The sequence below is a fragment of the Mirounga leonina genome, unplaced genomic scaffold (genome assembly GCF_011800145.1).
Source record: "Mirounga leonina isolate KUSES-001 unplaced genomic scaffold, KU_Mleo_1.0 Mir_177, whole genome shotgun sequence".
NCBI lineage: Eukaryota > Metazoa > Chordata > Mammalia > Carnivora > Phocidae > Mirounga > Mirounga leonina.
The window spans coordinates 1020560-1043656 of NW_023270459.1; the positions used below are offsets into that span (position 1 = coordinate 1020560).

Sequence of the window (23097 nt, forward strand, 5' to 3'; positions counted from 1 at the left end):
GAAAGAAAGAAAGAAAGAAAGAAAGAAAGAAAGAAAGAAAGAAAGAAAGAAAGGAATCTTTTTAAAATAATAAAAATAAAAAATAGTCTTTTTTTTAAGATTTTATTTATTTATTTGAGAGAGAGAATGAGACAGAGAGCATGAGAGAGGGGAGGGTCAGAGGGAGAAGCAGACCCCCTGCTGAGCAGAGAGCCCAATGCGGGACTCGATCTTGGTACTCCAGGATCATGACCTGAGCCGAAGGCAGCCGCTCAACTGACTGAGCCACCCAGGCGCCCCTAAAAAATAAAGTCTTAAAGGGGTGCCTGGGTGGCCCAGTCATTTGAGCACCCAACTCTTGGTTTCAGCTCAGGTCATGATCTCAGGGTCGTGAGATCAAGCCCTGTGTCAGACTCCATGCTCAGTGTGGAGCCTGCTTGGGATTCTTTCCCCTCTTCCTTCTGCCCCTCCCACATGGGTGCTTTCTCTGTGTCTCTCAAATAAATAAGTAAAATCTTGAAAGAAAGAAAGAAGAAGAAGAAAGAAAGAAAGACACTTCTAAACTAGGCTTTCAAAATAAATAATAAAAGGAAAATATTGATAAATATCACAACATCAATATTTAAAATATTTGGACAATAGAAGTCATAAGTAATTGAAAAATACAGACCACAGATGAGAGAACATATTTGCAACAAATAAGAGAAATTATTAGTGTCTAAAATACAACAAAAATGTTCTAAGCCTCAAGAAAAAAATACTAGAAAATAAAAAAGGACAAGTGGAGAATTCACACAAGAGAAAAGCAGAATGGACTTTAAAATAGAGCAAGGAGGGGCGCCTGGGTGGCTCAGTTGCTTGAGCATCTGACTCTTGATTTCTGCTCTTCTGCTCAGGTCATGATCTCAGGGTTGGTCGTAGAATTAAGCCCCGCGAGTTAGGCTCCTGCTGAGTGTGGAGCCTGCTTAGGATTCTCTCTCTGCCCCTCCCAGTGCACTCTCTCTCTCTCTCTCTCTCAAAAAAAGAAAAATAGTGCAAGGAGTCTCAATTTCACTAGGTAATAAAGAAATGGAAAATGGATCAAATATCAAGTACTATTTTATACTCACTGTTAGAAACAAGACAATGAGCCCAAAATGGAGTGGCTCATGCTAATCCCCACATCACCATACTGATGATGTCATATACCATAGTTTCTGCTCTCCCAAGAATGGACTCTTAAACCAATCAGGAATTGCTTGATCTCTACTAGTTAGGGAATCACCTGATAGACCCCTGCCATCCCCCACAGGAAACCAACCTTGCAATAACCAATCCACTTGTTTGTCTAGTATAACTTCCTTTCTCCCCCCACTCCCTTCTGCCCAGAAAAGTCTTTCTTTTAGTACAGTTCCACAGAGGTCCTTTCTATTGGCTAGATTGGATGCTGCCTGGTTCACAAATCGTCAAACACAGCCAGTAGGATCTTAACAATTTACTCGGTTGAATTTCCTTATTTAACACCACCAAACGGCTGACATTTGAAAGTCTGACAGGACCAAGTGTTAAAAAGGACTTGGGGGTGCCTGGGTGGCTCAGTTGGTTAAGCGACTGCCTTCGGCTCAGGTCATGATCCTGGAGTCCCGGGATCGAGTCCCGCATCGGGCTCCCTGCTCGGCAGGGAGTCTGCTTCTCCCTCTGACCCTCCTCCCTCTCATGCTCTCTGTCTCTCATTCTCTCTCTCTCAATAAATAAATAAAATCTTAAAAAAAAAAAAAAAGGACTTGGAAAAACAAAATCTCACAGTAATGGTGGAGTCCAGTTACAAAGTGTTTTCCAGTGCTCCCTGTTGGTATAACCTATTGGTTTCCCAACTGGCCACTTGGTGTTGGCAAGAGCCTACCAACAAAGTCCCACCCACTTACCTCTGCTTGTCCGAAACACTTTGCCCCAGCTTACCTGCCATATTAACCTCTTGAGATGCAGTGATTCCTTCAGCTGTGTTTTCCGAGCTCCTGAATTTCGTCTATGTATCTGTTGGGTTTAGGGTTCTCCCATTTAAGCAAAATTTTGATGTAATCAGGTCCCTGCCCAATCCCTCCCTAACGTCACACCCTCTAATAATCCATTCAATACATGCACATTAAGAACCTATTCTGTGCCTGGTGCCATGCTGGGTCCTGGGATGAAGCAGGGATCCCAGACTTAATCTCTGACCTCAAATGGTGGAGGAAAACAAACGGAAGTCAAGCAAACAGAAAAATGGATAAAATGTCCGAAACTGGCACTCAGGACAAAAGAGTAAACATGGTAAAGAGTAAAAATGGTGGGCGCCTGGGTGGCTCAGATGGTTAAGCGTCTGCCTTCGGCTCAGGTCATGATCTCAGGGTCCTGGGATCGAGTCCCACATCGGGCTCCCTGCTCCTTGGGAGCCTGCTTCTTGCTCTGCCTCTCTCTCTCTCTCATGAATAAATAAATAAAATCTTAAAAAAAAAAAAGAGTAAAAATGGTAAGACGAGCGAATCCAGAAGGCGAAGGATGGGCTGTATGCATGGTCAGCTCCTGGTGAGACCCGCAGAGCAGGGGGAGAGGGGACGGGGAGCACGGGAAAGCCTCTCACCATCCCCCTACCCAGCTGTTCCCAAATGAGGCAGCAACAGGCAAGGGTGCAGCTCTTGGCAGAGCCTAAATCATAGACATCCTTGTAAATTCTGTTAAGGAGTTTGCATTTGGGACCGTCAAAAACCCAAGGAGAGTTCTGAGCAAAGGAACTCAACATATAAATTGCCTTTTTTTTTTTTTTAATCACGCCTCCCTCTTGCCTCCCAGCTTCCCATTCCCCATCCCTCTGTTCTGCATTTTCTCCCCTTCTCGGGTGACATATCTGCTCGCTTACTTATTCCTCCCCATAATGTTCTTCTCCAGGACTGGTTATTCCTAAGAGGGGTCTAACTGGGTGAATGAGTTGGCTCTAGTTCCTGGTCATCTGCCTTGGACGCCCCACACCTGATGTGGACCCAGCTTTTCTGACTTGGAGTTGGGACTCTGGCCTTGGCCGGTCTCAGCTGCCCCCCACTCCACCCTCATCCCCCATCCCCACATCAGCCTGGCTTGGAGAGGTCTTGAAAGAGCCGAAGAACACTGGCTCTGGAAACATGGTGGGTAGCCCAAGGCCGCAACGATTGAAGGGCCTATCTGTGTCTCATACAAGAAGAAAATTCAGGGAAACTTTTGAAGTGATCAACTATAGAGACACCTCTCCAAAAATCTATTCAAAGGGGTAAAGGCAGGCCTCGAATTTTCCATGTAAATTTTAGAATCGAGGGGCGCCAGGGTGGTTCAGTCGGTTGGGCATCTGTCTTCAGCTCAGGTCATGGTCCCAGGGTCCTGGGATCGAGCCCTGCATCGGGCTCCCCACTCAGCGGGGAGTCTGCTTCTCCTTCTCCCTCTGCCCCTCCCCCCTGCTCATGCTCTTTCTCTCTCTCGCTGTCTCACTCTCTCTCAAATAAATAAATAATATCTTAAAAAAAAAAACTTTTAGAATCAAACCCTGGAGTCTCCTTGCGAAGCGAATGAGGATGAAGAGGGTGGTGTATTTGAAAAGTATGAAAGTCAAAATAGCAGAGGATTTTGCAGGCATTCATGTTTAAAAAAAAAAAAATCCTGTCTCTTCTTCAACTTGCTCACTTAACAGTAATTTGAGTGATCGGTCTGCCAACATCTTGTTCTGGTGAACGGGAAATCAAGATTTAGAAAAATAGAACTTATCTCTGCCTTCGAAAGTGCTGGCACCCTAGGAAGGGAAGCAGAAAATAAATGAGCAAGCAAGCCAATGTGATGTGTACTGGTATTATGAATGCTGTCAACAGCGCTGGTGAGAGGAACCGCATGAGACTGGTGCCCCAAGCAAGACGGCTCTGATGAAGTGTCTTTTTTACTGAAAGATAAGGAAGAGTGTTCTAAGCAAACAGAACAGCAAACTCAAAGGCTTGGAGACACGAGAAACCTTTTGACATCTGAGGGGTGGACAGAGGGGCACTGTAGCCTAGGTATTTTATGGAAGGGGGATAGTGGGAGAAGATGAAGATGGAGAGACAGACCAAGACCAGATCACATTGAAGGAGTTGGGACTTTATTCCAAGGGAAGTAGAACACCATTTAAGGGGCCCCTGGAGAGAAGAAGACACCCAGCCCACTCTTTTCCCATGACGTTTGAGAAATGAGAGACAAAGTAACTTCAACTTGAGAGGGCTACCAGAGGTGCCAGGCATTCACCTGATAGGCAGGTTCAGCTGGGGCTGGAAAGGATTTGATGTTCTCTTTCTGTTCCACCTACTTTGAGCATCGGCTTTCCTGGCCCCGTTCACCACCTTCTCATAAAACCCTTCTCTGATCCCCCCGAACCAGGTCAGGACCTCTGTTTTATGCTGCCAGCATTCCTGTACTTTTTATAACCTTCCTGGGTTTATTTGTGTGGGTTCTGATAATGCTTCTCCCCAGGAGGAAGGGCTCCTTCCCTCCCCAGTGATCCTCAGTGGGAGGATCCTCAGTGGACCCGGTCCATGGTAGTTGCTCATTACGAGGGTTTAGGAGGCGTGAAAAAATGTTGGACTCCTTCTGGAGAAAAGTGTGGCTGTGGTTGACCTTGCTACTGCAGGAGTTTGAACATAAATAGAACTTTCGATTACAGCTGACCCTTGAGCAACATGGGTTTGAACTGTACGAGTCTATTTATTTTTTATAGCACAGTATTTTCCTTTTGATTTTCTTCAGCACATTTTCTTTTCTCTAGCTTACTTTTTTTAATTTTCTTTTTTTTTAAGATTTTATTTTTAAGTAATCTCTACACCCAATGTGGGGCTCAAACCCACAACCCCGAAATCAAGAGTCGCACTCTCCACCGACTGAGCCAGCCAGGTGCCCCTAGCTTACTTTATTGTAAAAATACAGTATATAATACATAAAACATACAAAATACATGTCGATTAACTATTTAGGTTATCTGTAAGACTTTCAGTCAACAGTAGGCTATTAGTAGTTATGTTTTTGAAGAGTCAAAAGCTATACGCAGATTTTCAACTATGCCGGGGGTCGACATCCCTAACCCCTGCATTGTTCAAGGGTCCACTCTTTTTAGTGTCTATTGCAGGATTGTAAATTCTAAATTGGTGAATTATGGGGTACCTGGGTGGCTCAGTCAGCTGGGTATCTGCCTTCAGCTCCAGTCATGATCCCAGGGTCCTGGAATCGAGCACCACATTGGGCTCCCTGCTCAGCGGGGAGCCTGCTTCTCCCTCTCCCTCTGCCTGCCTGCCTACTTGTGATCTCTCTCTCTGTGTCAAATAAATAAATAAAATCTTTAAAAACAAAAAGCCCAAACTAGCTAGCTACATCTATCTTTCTATCTATCTATCTATCATCTATCTATCGTTTGTCACTTTAGGTTGTACTTTGCACCACAAGACACTTCCACTGGCCTGTCTCAGGCATGTTTATAAGTTTATAAGCCACAGTTTTATTTTCTATTTTTATTTAACATACATGTAGAAAAGTATACAAATGATTAGTGTATTAGTTGGTGATTTCTCACACACACACAGTCAGCACCCAGATCTTGAAACAGAATATGACCAGCACCCTAAAGGCCTCTTTTATCCCCTTCCAGTCTCTGCCCATCTAATGGTAACTCTTCTTCCGACTGATGACCTCACAGAGTAGTTCTGCCTGTTTCTGAGCCTTATATAAATGGATCACACAGGGGCGCCTGGGTGGCTCAGTTGGTTAAGCGACTGCCTTCGGCTCAGGTCATGATCCTGGAGTCCCGGGATCGAGTCCCGCATCGGGCTCTCTGCTCCGCGGGGAGCCTGCTTCTCCCTCTCCCACTCCCTGTTTGTGTTCCCTCTCTCGCTGTGTCTTTCTCTGTCAAATAAATAAATAAAATCTTAAAAAAAAAAATGGATCACACAGTATGGCGCTCTTTTGTGTCTAGCTTCTTTTGCTACACATACTGTTTCCATCAATAATTTATTCATCCGTTTGCATTTCTTATCATACTCCATTGTGTAAATGCACTGGTTTGTAAATTCATCCTAATATCGATGGGTATTTGGGCAGTTGGGGCTATTACAAACAGTGCCGCTGAAAACATTCTTTTTTTTTTTTTTAAAGATTTTATTTATTTATTTGAGAGAGAGACTGAGAGAGAGAGAGAGCATGAGAGGGGGGAGGGTCGGGAGGGTCAGAGGGAGAAGCAGACTCCCTGCCGAGCAGGGAGCCGGATGCGGGACTCGATCCCGGGACTCCAGGATCATGACCTAAGCCGAAGGCAGTCGCTTAACCAACTGAGCTACCCAGGCGCCCGCTGCTGTAAACATTCTTGTACGTGTATTTTGGTGAACATATGTAAGCGTATGTTCCATATTTTCTGAGATTTTCCCAAGATCCAGACTGGGGGATTACCCTTCCCCAAAGACCATATGTATGTACCTTGTTGAACTTATTTCTAATTGTGTGCTCTTTTTTGAACTGGTTCCTGTAGCCTCCTAGACTCTTAAGATTTCCAGGTAGAGTTTGTAGTGGTTTTCCATTTGTTTGAATAAACATTTCATTTGGAATAATTGTAGACTTACAGAAAAGTTGGGAAGACAGTGCAGCGTTTCCATATACACTTTGTCCAGATCCCTCTGCTGTTAACATCTTACACACCCAAGTACATTTCCCCAAACTGAGAAATTTACATTGCTACATTATTATCAACAAAATTTTAGACTTTACAATTGATTGTCTTACTGTCTCCATAATGTTGCCATTTCCTGAATGTCATATACAGTAGGACGCCCTTGCAGATTGGCTTCTTTCACTTAGTCGTATGCATTTAAGGGTCTTCCACGTCTTCTTGTGGCTTGACAGTTTATCTCTTTTTAGCGCTGAATAATATTCCGGGTGGACCACAGTTTATTTATCCACTCACCTGCTGAGAGACATCTTATTTGTGCCCAAGTTTGGGCGGTTATCAATAAAGCCTCCATAAACATTCACATGCAGGCTTTTCTGTGGACATAAATTTTCAATTCCTTTGGGTAAATATTTAGGAGTACAACTGCATATTGTTTTGTTTGTTTTTTTTTTAAGATTTTATTTATTTACCTGACAGAGAGAGACACAGCGAGAGAGGGAACACAAGCAGGGGGAGTGGGAGAGGGAGAAGCAGGCTTCCTGTGGAGCAGGGAGCCCGATGCGGGGCTCGATCCCAGGACCCTGGGATCATGACCTGAGCCGAAGGCAGACGCTTAACCGACTGAGCCACCCAGGCGCCCCTATACATTTAACATTTGATGTATAATTTTTTTTTAAGATTTTATTTATTTACTTGACAGAGAAAGACACAGCGAGAGAGGGAACACAAGCAGGGGGAGTGGGAGAGGGAGAAGCAGGCTTCCCGCAGAGCAGGGAGCCCGATGCGGGGCTCGATCCCAGGACCCTGGGATCATGACCTGAGCCGAAGGCAGACGCTCAATGACTGAGCCACCCAGGTGCCCCCTACAACTGCATATTGTAAAAGTATGTCTCATTTTGTAAGAAACCACCAAACTGTCTTCCAAAGGAGCTGTACCATTTTGCATTCCCACCAGCAATGAATGAGAGATCTTGTTGCTTCTCACCCTCACCAGCACTTGGTACTCTCAGTGTTCCAGATTTGGGCCATTCTACTAGGTATAAAGTGGTATCTCATTGTTTCACTTATTTATTTATTTTTAAAGATTTTATTTATGTATTTGAGAGAGAGACACAGAGATAGCAACAGGGATAGCGAGAGAGAGCACAAGCAGGGAGGGGGGCAGTGGGAGAGGGAGAAGGTGACTCCCCGCTGAGCAGGGAGCCCGACGTGGGGCTCAGTCCCAGCACCCTGGGATCATGAGCCAAAGGCAGATGCTTAACTGACTGAGCCACCCAGGAGCCCTACATTGTTTTAATTTGCAATTCCCTAATGACATATGGTGTGAAGCATCTTATGCTGATTTGCCATCTATATGTCTTTGGTGAGGTGTCTGTTCAGGCCTTTTGCCCATTTTTATTTTTTTAAGATTTTATTTATTTATTTGAGAGAGAGAGATAGTGAGACAGAGAGCATGAGCAGGAGGGAGAGGGAGAAGCAGAATCCCTGCTGAGCAGGGAGCCCGATGTGGGGCTTGATCTCAGGACCCTGGGATCATGACCTGAGCCGAAGGCAGACGCTTAACCAACTGAGCCACCCAGGCACCCCTTTCGCCCATATTTAAATTAGGTTGTTCATCTTCTTACTGTTAAAAAGAGCTGTTTATTTCTTTTACGGATATGTGTGCTCGGGTGCCTGGGTGGCTCAGTTGGTTAAGCATCTACCTTCGGCATAGGTCATGATCCCAGTGTCCTCGGATTGAGCCCCACATGGGGCTCTCTGCTCATTGGGGAGTCTGCTTCTCCCTTTCCCTCTGTGCTCTCTCTCTGTTGCTCTCCCTCAAGTAAATAAATAAAATCTTTTTTTTAAGATTTTATTTATTTATTTGACAGAGAGCGCGAGAGAGCACAAGCAGGGAAAACAGTAGAGGGAGAGGGAGAAGCAGGCTCCCCGCCAAGCAGGAGCCCGATGCGGGGCTCGATCTTAGGACCCTGAGATCATGACCTAAGCCGAAGGCAGACGCTTAACCATCTGAGCCACCCAGGCGCCCCATAAATAAAATCTTAAAAAAAAAAAAAAACAGGTATGTATGCTACATTTTCTCCTAGTCTGTGGCTTGTCTTCTCATCTCTTGAGAGTTTGTAGGTTTCTTTTTTTTAAAAAACCAGATGATACAAGATCTTTTTTTTTTAAGATTTCGTTTATTTATTTGACAGAGAGCACAAGCACAAGGACAAGCAGGGGGAATGGGAGAGGGAGAAGCATGCTCCCCACTGAGCCACCCAGGCATCCCGATGAAAGATCTTTTATAGCCAGTGGTTCTTAAACTTTAGTGTGCATGAGAACCACCTGGAGGGCTTGTAAAAACACAGCTGGGTCCCACCTCCAGAGTTTAATTCAGTAGGTATGGGCTGGGATCCATAAATATGCATTTTAAGAAGTTCCCAAGTGTACTTATGCTGTCGGTCTGGGACCCACACTTTGAGAACCACTGTTCCTAGCAATCCCAGGGTCATCTTTTCATAGATACTGAGACCTCTTGGTGACTTCTTGGATGAACTATGAAGCCTTAGGCCAACTCTATATCTATTATAAATGTTACCAACCTTAAGTTTTAATGGTAGTTTTGTTTTAAAAAGTCTTAAATTTAGGACATTGTGAGGTGCCTCGGTGGCTCAATCAGTGAAGCATCCGACTCTTGATTTTGGCTCAGGTCATGATCTGAGGGTTGTGAGATCGAGCCCCATGTCAGGCTTTGTGCTGGGTGTGGAGCCTGCTTGAGACTCTCTCTCTCCCTTGCCTCCTCTTCTCTCTCTCTCTCTCTCTCTCTCTCTTCCCTCTCTAAAGAAGAAGACGGCTTAGTAGCATGATACTATGTCATAGGTTTTCACCATTAGCGATAGGTCTTTATTGTGACCAGACCAATGAGAGATCCAGCTTCAGTTTCCCATAATTATAAGGGTCCAGCTGTCTTTTAGGATTCTTCTGGCATCAGCTTGGTTTCCACCCTTCCTTCTACATGGTGCAGTGTTTCTTCATACTCCCTGCCTAGGAGATAAAAGGAAGTATTTATTCATCTGCTCTCATCCCCAGTTGTTCTCCCCCTCGCCCCTGCTTGTGCCTTGTGCTCTTGGCATTAATTTCCCTGCAGTGTGGGTTTGCAAGTGACATGGGTGCTGAGAGGGCTTCTGCAGGGGTGTGGGGCCAAGGGTCAAAGCAGCCCAGGGGTAAGCAAAGAACAGTGCTGAGGAAAGGCGCTGTCAGCATGCACCTGCATGAAGATGAAACTAGCAGGGAAACTGTGTGGCCCTGGTCACCTCAGTAAAGGCTGCAGTAAAGGGGAGCCTGAGAGGCGATAATAGGGTGCAGAAAAAGCATGATATACTGGTCTCCTTTCACTTCCCGAGACACACCAAGCTTATTCCTGTGCTTGGAGGCTTTTATATGACAGCTGTCCTGGAAACTTCACAAAATGCAGGGAGAATGTTCTGGATTAAAAGAGACTCAAGAGACAGAGCAACCCCATGGAATGCAGGGCACTTGATTGGATTCTGGATTTTTAAAACTGCTAAAAGGTGGGGCGCCTGGGTGGCTCAGTGGTTCAGTGGCTGCCTTCGGTTCAGGTCATGATCCCAGGGTCCTGGGATCGAGCCCCACATCGGGCTCCCCACTCAGTGGGGAGTCTGCTTCTCCCTCTGCTTTGCCGTTCCCCCTGCTTGTGCGCTCTCTCCCTCTCTCAAATAAATAAATAAAATTTAAAAAAACTGCTATAAAGGACATGTTTTTGGACAACTGGGGAGATTTAAATGTGGAGTGTATACTAGTCACTTATTCTTTAGCAGGACAGAGCAGAACGGCTATGGGTCTTGTGGAAGGTACAAAGATGGGAGCCTAGTGCCTGCCAAGGGGAGGGGATCTGGTTAACACCTCCGACTGAAGTTGGGGCCCCGAGAGGGATGCACCCTAGGGGAAGAAGTGCACCAATCAACTCTCAAAGCCATCAAGGACTAAATCTGATCAGCTCAGACACTATTTGGATTAAAAGAATGTGTCCCCCACCATTCTCACTGCGTGAGAAGCTAATCCACTCTAGACAAAGATAACACCATTTCAAGCTTTAGATTTGCCTGTAGTTCTATGGCAAGAAGTAACATTCATTGGGTATTTACAGTGTTTTAAAGCACGGTGCTAAGGTGCCTTGGTATATTATCTCCTCCAATCTTCACAGAAACCCTGTGATGCAGGACAGACGTTTTGAGTAACCGGTTTCTACCCCTGGGCTAATCAAGTAGCAGAATCAGGATTTGAATCCAGCCAATTCCAGTCTAAAATTTGCCTGTCTTAATCACAACAGTATTGTCATCAGCTTCTCCCCTGAGCTGGAGGCTCGTGTATCTTGCTTTCTGATCTCATCTTGACTATCTCAAAGGATCATTGTATCTCCCAAATCAAAATCCTGATGTCTTTTTCCCAAACTAACATCCTCCAGTGTTCCCCATCTTAGTGACTAGCAACATCGCCCGTCCATGGCAAACAAGTCAGAGAACCAATCCCCTTCCGTCCATGCAAGTCAGGTTTTCTTCCTAAATGTCCCTCAGGCATGGCCACTTTCCTATCTCTGTCAAACCCTAGGCCCACTTATCAACATCTCCCAGTCGCACAGCTGTGGTTGCCAAGACTCAGGGCCCTGCCCCTCACACCCCATTCTCCAAGATGTAGCAAGATGTATCCTTCCAGATGCATATGGAAGCATGTCACACTCCCTTGTCACACATCAATGGTTTCCCATTGCTCTCAGGTAAAGATCAAACCCTTGACCATAGCATTTAGTTTTGCACGAGTCCCCAGCATACTTGTCCGTCCTCTGTTCCTGGAGGGGAAAATGTCAAAGACTTTGTCTTCATATATGAAAACCACCACAGTAACTAACGAATATGGGAAGATACTTCGAGGTTGTGTGGAGTCCCCTTGGGATTCTCTCTCCCTCTCCCCCTTTCCCTCTCTCTCTAATAAATCTTTTTAAAATTAAAATAAATAAATAAATAAATAAATAAATAAATAAATAAATAAATAAATAAATAAATAAAGGGGCACCTGGGTGGCTCAGTTGGTTAAGCGGCCGACTCTGGATTTGGGCTTAGGTCATGATCTCAGCGTCGTAGGATCGAGCCCCACATCAGGTCCTGTGCACTTAGCAGGGAGTCAGAGCCTGCTTGAGATTCTCTCCCTCTCCTGGCCCCCCCTTCTTGTGTGCTCTCTCTCTAAAATAAATAAATATTTTCCATCTGCTGAGTAACCACAGGCAACAGTTTACCGGTGACTTCAATATATCATAACATGGGTCATCGTTTTTCCTGGTTTGATAACAATGTCTTCACTACTTTTTCCACATAGGTCACTCTTTTGTTACTTGGGACTCCTGGTACCAGTTTCTGGAGCAGTTACATGACAAGCTTCGTCAAACACTGTGGCAGAACACAGGAAACATTTATTTAGCCTTTGAGCCTAAGGGTCGGCTGGGAGGTCCGCTGGAGACAGACTGATCTTTTTTTTTTTTTTTTAAGATTTTATTTATTTATTTGACAGAGAGAGACACAGCGAGAGAGGGAACACCAGCAGGGGGAGTGGGAGAGGGAGAAGCAGGCTTCCCGTGGAGCTGGGAGCCCGATGCGGGGCTCGATCCCAGGACCCCGGGATCATGACCTGAGCTGAAGGCAGACGCTTAACGACTGAGCCACCCAGGCGCCCCGAGACAGACTGATCTTGGGTGCCTTGTCTGAAGCCACTTTCCTCAGCTCCATATTGTCTTCTGCCCTCCAACAAGCTGGTGCAGGGTTGTTCTCCCGGTGCCAACAGGAGTCTGAGAGACAGTAGAAGCATGAAATGCCTCGCGAGTTCCAGTCTCAAAACTGACACACCATCCTTTCTGCCACATCCCATTGGTCAGAGCCAAGTGGTAAGGTCAGCTCAGGTTCAAGGGGTGGAGAAAAAGAACCCTACTTCTTGATGAGAGTGTTACTAGACCCCCAAGACCAGGTTCTTGAGTCTCAGCGTCATGGAAATGAACAGTGAATGCGAGAGAAAGAAAACAGATGATGTTTATTAGAAATCGCTTGTACAGGGGGGCCCCTGGGTGGCGCTCTTGGTTTCGGCTGGGGTCACAATCTCTGGGTCCTTGGATGGAGCCCCATCAGGCTCCGTGCTGAGCATGGAGTCTGCTCCAGGATTCTCTCTCTCCCTCTCCCTCTGCCCCTCCCCCCCCAGCTCACTTGCACTCTCCCTCTCTCTAATAAATCTTAAAAAAAAAAAAAAATGACACTATTAAGAAAATGAACCATTGGGGTGGCTGGCTGGCTGGGTGGGTGAAGCATGTGACTCTTAATCTCCACGTCCTGAGTTAGAGCCCCACATTGGGCTGAGTTTACTTAAATATTTTTTAAAAAGGGGCGCCTGGGTGACTCGGTCGGTTAAGTGTCTGCCTTTAGCTCAGGTCATGATCCTGGGATCGAGCCCCTAGTCGGGCTCCCTGCTCAGCGGGAAGCCTGCTTCTCCCTCTCCCTCTGCTCCTCCCCACTGCTCCTGCTCTCTCTCTCTCGCTCGCTCTCTCTCTTTCAAATAAATAAAATCTTTAAAAACTTTTTATAAATTTTTTAAGAAAATGAACTATTCATAACCATGAAAAAATGAAAAACGGGTGAATCTCATAAAAATACTGTTGTGTGAAAGACACGTTATATCCAAGAGTATATAAAGTTAAAAAAAATAAGCAAAACTAAAATACAGGAATGCACCCCTAGGTAGTAAAACAAAAAGCAAAGCGGGGAAACAATTACCATAAATACCAGGATAGTAGTTACCTCTGGGTAGGAGGGAAAGGACAGTGAAGCAGGGGGAAGGGTTCAGGAATACTGGAAATTCAATTTCCAGTGGTAGTTACATGGATGTTCGCTTTCTGATAAATCATCCAGCTGTATATTTCATATACTTTTCTGCATATGTTATACTGCACAGGTAAGATTTAGGGGGAAAAAATGCCCAAGAGTGGCCAAAGAAATTTTAAAGAAGGGGCTGTGATTAGAAAGCTTTAGTAGTTAAGAGGATTGTTGTGAGGAAGACAGACAAATGAATGAATGGAAAATAATAAAGAACACCCTCCCCCTCCCCCAACAAAAGCCCCTGAATCTAGACTATTCTGGTATATAATACAGGCGGCATTTTTTTCCCCCTGCAAAAAGTTTTATTGTTTTCATTTGGTCCACAGCTTGGGCGCGGGCTCCAGGGTGGTTAAAGAGCTGCCTGGCGGCTGCTCGGACAAACCCAGACAGAAGCCCCGGCACTAAGGGGATGCCAGAGGAGCCCCTCAAAGGCCGCTGGGCTCCAGAGGCTGACAGTCACGCTGGAGGGTGAGCCTTTCGAAGAGATACTCGCCCAGCCCGGCCTGGGGGCAGGACAGCCTGCGGAGGTTAGTCAGGTGGTCGCCCATCTTCTTGATGGTTTTCACCTCCTCGCCCAGAAAGTGGCTCTCCAGGAAGTCACAGACATGGGCGTCTGCGTGGGTAGAAGCCAGGTCATGCAGATCCAAAAGGGCCTCGTTCAGGTTCTTCTCGAGGACCACAGCAGTTTCCATGGCGTCCAGGGCTTTGCCCCACTTGTCATGGGACGGCTTCTGCACGTCCTGGAAGAGGGAGCTGCCGCTGCGCTGCTTTTGCAACACCAAGAGCTCCTGGGCACCCTCGAGCTTCTTCTGGGCTAACTCGCGGAAGAAGCGGCCCAAGCCCTCCAGAGCCACATCGCTGCAGTCGAAATAGAAGCCCAGGGAGAGGTAGGTGTTGGAGGCCCGCAGATACATGTTGACCAGGCTGTTGACGGAGGCCTCCACCTCGGCGGAGTAATTCTGACGGATCTGACAGCTCATGGTTGACTGGCAACAGGGAGCTAAGCTCACAAACCGGTGTTGGTTGGCCCCGGAGGCGGAGGGTAACCGGGAAGATGGTTCCGAGGACTGAGGCTGTACAAGCGGCTGGAGGGTGCTCGGAGGCTGGAATAAGGGGTGTCCCTGGGTCTGTTCGGTACAAGTTCTGTTGAAACACGGGGCCGATCCAGGGGCCCGCCGGGCGCACTGTTGATGGGGCATTATAATCATGGGAGAAGAAGCTTAGAGTGAAGCATGTTGGATGGGATCTTGGGAAAGCCAACAAGAAGCAGTCTTGTAAGACTTTCCTCGTAAACCTTAAGCTGGTCCAGATGGAAAATATGGCTCCGCCCTTGGAAGTTCGGTTACCTCGGGGCAGTTTCAGCTGTGATGGCACATCCGGCCGCTAGGTGGCGTGTGGCGGAGCGCGGGCGCCCGGGAATGACGCGTGCGCACTGCTCCTAGGTTGATCCGTAGCCTGCGCTCGCGCACACGGGCTCGCACGCTGCGTTTACCGGCGCGCCCGGCGCACGCGCACTCAGCTGCACGGCCGTCGTCGTGCCGTCCGGCTCTCGCAGTTTTCCTGGGAGCGGCCGAGCTGACCCCGCCGTCCGAGATGTCCGAGCTGCCCGCCGACTGCAGTGTCCGGCAGACGGACGCCGCGAATGGCCACCGCGACGTCCGGCAGGCGGAGGTAGGCGGCGGGAGGCGGGAGCCGGCCCCGGCGCGGCCCGCGGAGCCCGGAGAAGGTCCGGCGGCGGCGGCGGCGGCGGCCGGGGAGGCCCGCGAGGCCGCGGTCGCCCGCGAGCTGGCGGGGCCGGCGGAGGAAGAGGGCGCGCCGGCCAGACCCCGGTCCCGGCCGGCGAACGGCCCGGGCCTGGCTGCGTTGCCGTACCTCCGCCTCCGTCACCCACTTAGTGTTTTAGGAATTAATTACCAGCAGTTCCTCCGCCACTACCTGGAACACTACCCGATCGCTCCGGGCAGAATCCAGGAGCTGGAAGAACGCCGCAGGAGGTTCGTGGAAGCCTGCCGAGCCCGGGAAGCCGCGTTCGATGCCGAGTATCAGCGGAATCCCCAGAGGATGGATTTTGACATTTTGACGTTTACCATAGCTCTCACCGCATCTGAGGTCATCAATCCTCTGATAGAAGAACTTGGCTGTGATAAGTTTATCAGTAGGGAATAGTCTGGTGATGGAACTGCCTCGAGGAGAGCGGGACTTAAACACCGGTCCTGTCGCGTTTTGAAAAGTCACTGTATACGGGATGAGGCCATAGTTGGGGGAGGGAGGGAAGTTTATCATGAAAAAAGCGTCGGGAAAGAGCGAGAAAAGATTCAAAGCCTCGTGACTCCTCTGACGTTGGGTTTGCGGTTGATAACAGATTCTTTGCCCTGCGTGGTGGAAACGTCTCTCAAAAATTGCTGCCCCAAAACGTGAAGGAGAAGTTTTATGAACCTGAGACTCGATGAAGAAATATTGCCCGTAATGGAGCCCGTGGTGATGAGAGAAATTGTCAGATAACTGGTGGTGGGAATCAGGAGTCACGGCTGAGTTATCCTGTGGAGAGACTGGAAGCCCACGGAGGGAACTTGAAATTGTCAGAATATGTGCTCCCCTCGCCCGCAGGTTCCACAGAAGGTTTTGTCTAAGTCGATTTTGTGTTCTCGGAGGCATTTCAAGTGGCAAACCATGTAACTGCTGTATATATTACGTGATAAATTACGTGTTCAAGAATTTCTGAAGTTTCTGGATTTTCTTTCATTTTTTTAACTTAAGGTTTTTTTGGGGTTTTTTGTTGTTGTTTTTGGTAAATGTATTCACACACCTCCAAAATGTAAAATACACGCTGAAAAGCCTTCCATCCCTGTCGCCTCCATCCAGTGCGTACCACAACCCACATCTGTAGGTGCCTCTTCTGTCCTTGCAATTTCCTCATGTACACACAAGCAAATGCGAATTTGGGTGATTTTTTTTTTTTTAATTCACAAAAGTTGGTATATTTACTGACTTAAAAGTTGCTTTTTCAGTAAGAATGTATCTTTTTTTTTTTTTAATATTTTATTTATTTGACAGAGACACAGCCAGAGAGGGAACACAAGCAGGGGGAGTGGGAGAGGGAGAAGCAGGCTTCCCACCCAGCAGGGAGCCCGATGTGGGGCTCGATCCCGGGACCCTGGGATCATGACCTGAGCCGAAGGCAGACACTTAATGACTGAGCCACCCAGGCGCCCCAGTAAGAACGTATCTTGAAGATCCTTCCAAACCACTACATTTCCTCATTCTTTTTTAGAGCTGCATTTTGTTTAATTCTGTGGTGGTTATGTTGTAATTTACTTATCCAGGAACGCACTGATGGGCATTTGGGTGGTTCCCCATCTTTTTCTTTAGATTTTTTTTTTAAAGATTTTATTTATTATTTGAGAGAGAGAGAGTACAAGCAGGGTGGGGAGGAGCAGAGGGAGAAGCAGACTCCCCGCTGAGCAAGGAGCCCAACGCGGGACTCGATCCCAGGACCCTGAGATCATGACCTGGGCTGAAGTCAGACGCTTAACCGACTGAGCCACCCAGGCGCCCCTTGACAATATAATACAGCATTTTTTCCTTAACTTTTATAAAACAACAGGGCATCTTATAATCAGCAGCTTCTTAGATTCTTTGTTATGTATTATAGCCGTAGTGTGAATTTACAGAATTGAGAATCCTGGGCCAAAGGTACTCATTTGAAATGTTACAGATGCTGCAGAGTTGCCTTCCGCCGTGTTGTACCACATTCCACTTCTGCCAGCAACCGAAGGGCATCTCCTTACAGCCCACGGACACAGTAAGCCATCAGATGTCTGCATTTTGCCAATCTATATACTTGAAAGATAGTATATCGTTGGTTCATTTGGAGAGAGAGCGTGCACGCTAGCAGGGGGAGGGAGAGGGAGAGACGCTCGAGCAGACTCCCAGGGGCTCAATCCCGGGACCCTGAGGCCATGACCTGAGCCGAAACCAGGAGTCAGAGGCTCAACCATCTGAGCCACCCAGGCGCCCCGACAGAATCAGTTTTGCTTTTCTTGTACGAGCGAAAAATCTCTTCTGAGAGTTCTATATATTCCCTTTTCCATGAACTGTTCCTATCTTTTATCCATTTCTCTCCTGAAGAATTTTGTCCAGGGCTATTTGTGTAATAGTGATATGAGATATAATAGCTTGTAATGTGAGTTACGGGTATTTTTTCCCAGTTAGTCATTTGCATTTGGTTTTCCTGAAAGCCTTTTGGCACAGAGATTTTTTTGCTTTTGTTTTTGTTTGCGATTTTCTTTTAAACGGGTATGATTTTTTTTTAAGATTTTATTTATTTATTTATTTGACAGAGAGAGAGGTAGTGAGAGCAGGAACACAAGCAGGGGGAGTGGGAGAGGGAGAAGCAGGCTTCCCGCTGAGCAGGGAGCCCGAAGAGGGGCTCGATCCCAGGACCCTGAGATCATGACCTGAGCCGAAGGCAGACGCTTAACCATCTGAGCCACCCAGGCGCCCTAAACAGGTAAGATTTTTAATCTCAAGATTTTCTTGGGGGTGTGTGTGTGTGTGTAGTTTGTGTATATTCGAGTCTTTGAAGCACTTGGAATTTATCCTGATGTACAGTAGGAGGTAAGTTTAAAAACTTTCTTTCTTAGATGGCTGCTGGTTGTCCTGACACCAGTTACTAACTAGTCCACCTTTTCCCCACTAACTTTGTTTAAAGATGCCTCTTCATCATATACTAAAGTGTGTTTTCGATTTTCTGACTACATAGTTTTAAATCTGGTAGTGCTAAAACTCCTCATTATACTCCTTTTTCAGAGTGTTTCTAGCTGTTTTTGTTTAAGTCAGCCTCAAAGTCAACTTACCTTGTTTCAGGCAAAGCATTTTTTTTTGAGAGAGAGAGAAGGGAGGGGCAGGCAGAGAGAGAGGGAGAGAGAGAATCTCAAGCAGACTCCGTGCTAAGCGCGGAGGCCAACACAGGGCTCAACCCCACAACTCTGAGATCATGACCTGAGCTGAAATCAAGAGTCAGGACACTTAACTCTGAGCCACCCAGGGGCCTCTCAGGCAAGGCTTTTTTATTAGAATCACACGACAGTTAATTTAGGGACAACTGCTATCATTAAGATATTGAGTCTTCTATCCTGATGGTCTGTTTTCCCTTTTTTTTTTTTTAATATTTTATTTATTTGACAGACACAGCGAGAGAGGGAACACAAGCAGGGGGAGTGGGAGAGGGAGAAGCAGGCCTCCCGCCGAGCAGGGAGCCCGATGCGGGGCTCGATCCCAGGACCCTGGGATCACAACCTGAGCCGAAGGCAGATGCTTAACAACTGAGCCACCCAGGCGCCTCTCCTTTTTTTTTTTTTTTAAAGTTTTTAATTTTTTTATTATTTTTTTAATCTTTTTTTAAAGACTTTATTTATTTATTTGAGACAGAGAGAATGAGATACAGAGAGCATGAGAGGGAGGAGGGTCAGAGGGAGAAGCAGGCTCCCTGCTGAGCAGGAAGCTGGATGCGGGACTCGATCCCGGGACTCCAGGATCATGACCTGAGCCGAAGGCAGTCGCTTAACCAACTGAGCCACCCAGGCGCCCCTAAAGTTTTTTATTTTTAAGTAATCTCTATACCCAACTTGGGGCTTGAATTTACAACCCCGAGATCAAGAGTTGCACACCAGCTAGGTGCCCCTATTTTCCCTTTTTTAAAATTTATTTATTTTTTTATTTTTTTAAGATTTTATTTATTTGACAGAGGGAGACACAGCGAGAGAGGGAACACAAGCAGGGGGAGTGGGAGAGGGAAAAGCAGGCTTCCCGCCGAGCAGGGAGCCCGATGCGGGGCTCGATCCCAGGACCCTGGAATCATGACCTGAGCCGAAGGCAGCCGCTTAACCGACTAAGCCACCCAGGCGCCCCCTATTTTCCCATTTTTAAAAGACTTCCTTTGTGTCCTTCAGAAGAGTATTAATGTTTGTCCTCAAATGAATGTTCCTAAAGCAGGCCTTTCACAGATCTAGTTATGTATTCCTAGATACTTTTACCTTTTTTTGTTTTTTCTATAAGTGAGGATTGTTTCTGTTACATTTTCTAAAAGTTTTCCTGTGTGTTTGAAAATAATTTATTTTAAAAAAGGAATTGAGGGGCGCCTGGGTGGCTCAGTCATTAAGCATCTGCCTTCGGCTCAGGTCATGATCCCGGGGTCCTGGGATCGAGCCCCCCCGCATCGGGCTCCCTGCTCAGCAGGAGGCCTGCTTCTCCCTCTCCCACTCTCCCTGCTTGTGTTCCCTCTCTCGCTGTCTCTTTCAAATAAATAAGTAAAACCTTAAAAAAAAAAAAAGGAATTGATATGTACATATTTATTTGATAGCCTGTTACCACATTGAATTCTCTGGTTTAGTTTCTCATGTGGTTCTCTTATGTTGGAAAACAGGTGCTATCAAATAGTGAAAGTATTGCCTCTTTACAACTTTTTTTTTTTTTTTTTAAGATTTCATTTCCTTGACAGAGAGAGAACAAGCAGGGGGAGCAGCAGAGGGAGAGGGAGAAGCAGGCTCCCCACTGTGCAGGGAGCCTGATGCGGGGCTCGATCCCAGGCCCCTGGCTGGGATCATGACCTGAGCCGAAGGCAGACGCTTAACCGACTGAGCCACCCAGGCGCCCCGCTGCTTTACAACTTTTATACCTTGAACTTCTTTCTCCTTATTAATTCCAGTACTTTCTGCCTAATGTAAAATAATGTGAAGGATAATCAGGCATCCGTGTCTTGTTCCCGATTTTGTGGAAATTCTTCACATATGCATCTGTCACTCTGTGGATGTGTGTCTTACCAAGAATGATTATTGAATTTTGTCAAAGACCTATTCAGGCCTTTTCAGAGTCTTCAGTGATCCTAGGGTTATTTTTATATTCATCACCATGATGAATTTGTTACTGATAATGCATGATCTTTGCATTCTTCAAATGATCCTTATTTATAAATGAGGTATAATCCTTTTAATGTGCTTCTGGTTTGTTTTTTTTTTTTAAAGATTTTATTTACTTATTTGACACAGCGAGAGAGAGAGAGCACAAGCAGGGGAGCAGCAGAGAGAGGGAGGAGCAGGCTCCCGGCTGAGCAAGGAACCCAATGTGGGGCTGGATCCCAGGGCCTTGGGATCATGACGTGAGCCCAAGGCAGCGGCTTAACTGACTGAGCCACCCAGGCGCCCCTCTGCCTTTTTTTTTTTTTAAGTAGATTTGTTCTTTTGTTTTTCTTTTTCTTTTTTTTTAAAGATTTTATTTATTTGACAGAGATACAGCAAGAGAGGGAACACAAGCAAGGGGAGTGGGAGAGGGAGAAGCAGGCTTCCTGCAGAGCAGGGAGCCCGATGCAGGACTCGATCCCAGGACCCTGGGATCATGACCTGAGCCGAAGGCAGACACTTAAGGACTGAGCCACCCAGGCGCCCCTCTGCTTTTTTTATTTTTTTAAAGGAGGTTTGCATGAGTATTCTGTGAGGTTGCTGTGTTATTTTCTTGTGCAGTATTTATTACTTTTAGATACTAATGTTATCATCACATCATATAAATAATCCGGAAGCCTTCCTTTCCTAAATTCTGGAACACTTTAAAATGCACTGGCATCATCTTATTAAGGTTTGGTAGCATTTCCTTTGGGACTGTCTGGGTCCGTGCTTGGGGTGGTGAGGGTGAGGGTCCTGTCGCCACTTTCCCTCCTTTGCCCTGTGGTAAGAGCAGTGGATTTGTAGGGACTTAGAAGACAAATGTGTCCTCACGGACTCAGAGTGACTGACTTTCTTGATCAGATGCCTCTCTTTGCACTCTGTGGTAACTTGGAGGGCGGCAGGCACTAAATATAAGCCCATGACCTATAAACCTGCAAAGTAGTCTTGCTGAGGCGCCATTTTCGCTCTCTGCTGTGGTGGGTATCTCAAGGTCAAACAGTCTCCCTGGGTTTGGGAGGTCAGCCTGGAGTTCCTGCTTATCAGGTTACCCAGGGAGGCGCTTATTCTCAAGAGTTCTTCCAGGATCTGGCCTGAGACTCTGGGTCCCTGATGGCATCATTGGGCAGCCAGCCAACTCCGGCCCCCTCCTGCCAGTTCACAGGAAAAACAATTTATTTGTCCTGTTGTGTGAGCCACTGATAGTCTGGTTTGCTGTTACTTGGAGAGAAGAACACCCCAACTGAAACCTACTTATTCTGTGCCGGGCCTTGAGAATTCCATGATTAAATAGTGTTATGATGCCCATTTTACAGAGGAGAAAATTGAGGCTCCCAGAGGGAGGGTCCCTGTTGGAGGTCACAGCAACTATGTGGTAAAGGTCTGACTCCCACACCTTGCAGGGACCTCTTGGCTCATGCCCAGTGACCCCACAGTGCCAGGTGCAGAATAGGGGGCCCATCAATGTTCCATGAATCCACGCATGGCCCTCCCCCCCAGGTCACCGAGACCCCTCCTAATACTGGGATTCTAGGACCTGAGGCTAGATGACAGGAGCAAACCTGGGGAGCAACAGGATGAGGCTTCTCTTCAAAGCTTCCCTCCCTTCCCCCCACCCCCATCTCCCAGTCCAGACCCTTGGCAATGCCCAGAGCCCAGGAGCAGGCGATTGCCATAGACCTCAGGAGACGGTGGGCCAACATTAGACGCAGTCAGACCAGAATGCAGGGAGGCAGACTGTATGTATTTCCCTGTTCCCCTCCCCGACCCACCCCAGCCCCAGCCACCATCAGAAAAGGACCTCACTTGGCAACATTTCAGCCCTTTCCGGCATCCTGCTGAGGCTCCTGAAATAGAGAAAGAGAAAATTATCTAAAATACAATAAATAGTTGTTATTTAAAATAACAACTCCATTAAAAAAAATAGCACTTATATTAGGGTTTACTATGTGTCAGGCACCATCCTAATGCTCCCTACTTGAGTCTCCTTGCCATTTTTCAACACACCAGACACATTCTGACCACAGACCCTTTGCACTTGCTGCTCCCTCTGCCTGGAATACTTTCCCCCCAGATATCCACATGGTTCAATCCCTTACTTCTTTCAGGTGTTTACAGATTAAAAAAAAAAAAAAAGATTTTTTTTTTAGACAGAGAAAAGATTGAGCCTGACACATAGTAGGGATTCCAGAAATCCTGTTTGTAATTATTTTAAAAACAGCTAAAATACCATGTGAACATTGTCTGGATCATGATTCCCAAACCACCTCTAAAAAGATATTTTTGAGACACTTGAGGTATTAGATGCCATTAAGACATCTTAAAATTTTTGTTGGGGGCGGTGGGGGGCGCCTGGCTGACTCACTTGATAGAGCATATGACTCTTGATCCCAGAGTTGTGAGTTCAAGCCCCATGTTGGGTGTGGAGCCTACGTAAAAATAAATAAAATAGGAGCACCTGGGTGGCTCAGGTGGTTAAGCGTCTGCCTTCAGCTCAGATCATGATCTCAGGGTCCTGGGATCGAGTCCCACGTTGGGCTCCCTGCTCGGTGGGGAGCCTGCTTCTCCCTCTGCCTCCCCCCCCACCCCGCTTGCGTTCTCTCTCATTATCTCT

General features: G+C 46.8%; 3 protein-coding genes across 3 annotated transcripts in view; 1 reads left to right on the plus strand and 2 right to left on the minus strand.

Moving 5' to 3' along the window:
- The window catches only part of LEUTX (leucine twenty homeobox), a 5254-nt gene extending 3330 nt beyond the window's left edge, over positions 1-1924 (minus strand). The window contains exon 1 of the mRNA XM_035023568.1: positions 1918-1924. Coding sequence (XP_034879459.1) covers positions 1918-1924 — 7 coding nt within the window. The remainder of the gene's footprint in view (positions 1-1917) is intronic.
- A 12049-nt stretch (positions 1925-13973) lies between these two features.
- On the minus strand, positions 13974-14819 carry LOC118022767 (ferritin light chain-like). The gene has a single exon (XM_035023569.1). The coding sequence runs from the start codon at positions 14754-14756 to the stop codon at positions 13974-13976; it is 783 nt and encodes a 260-aa protein (XP_034879460.1). The 5' UTR covers positions 14757-14819.
- Positions 14820-14997: 178 nt separating this feature from the next.
- LOC118022667 (EP300-interacting inhibitor of differentiation 2-like) lies at positions 14998-16263 on the plus strand. The gene has a single exon (XM_035023382.1). It carries the CDS (start codon positions 15142-15144, stop codon positions 15712-15714), a length of 573 nt encoding a protein of 190 aa, XP_034879273.1. The 5' UTR covers positions 14998-15141; the 3' UTR covers positions 15715-16263.
- Positions 16264-23097: the final 6834 nt, after the last annotated feature.

Excerpts from the sequence above, each read along its gene's own strand:
- LOC118022667 (XM_035023382.1), top strand. The coding sequence starts at position 15,142 with ATGTCCGAGCTGCCCGCCGACTGCAGTGTCCGGCAGACGGACGCCGCG.
- LOC118022767 (XM_035023569.1), bottom strand. The coding sequence starts at position 14,756 with ATGATTATAATGCCCCATCAACAGTGCGCCCGGCGGGCCCCTGGATCG.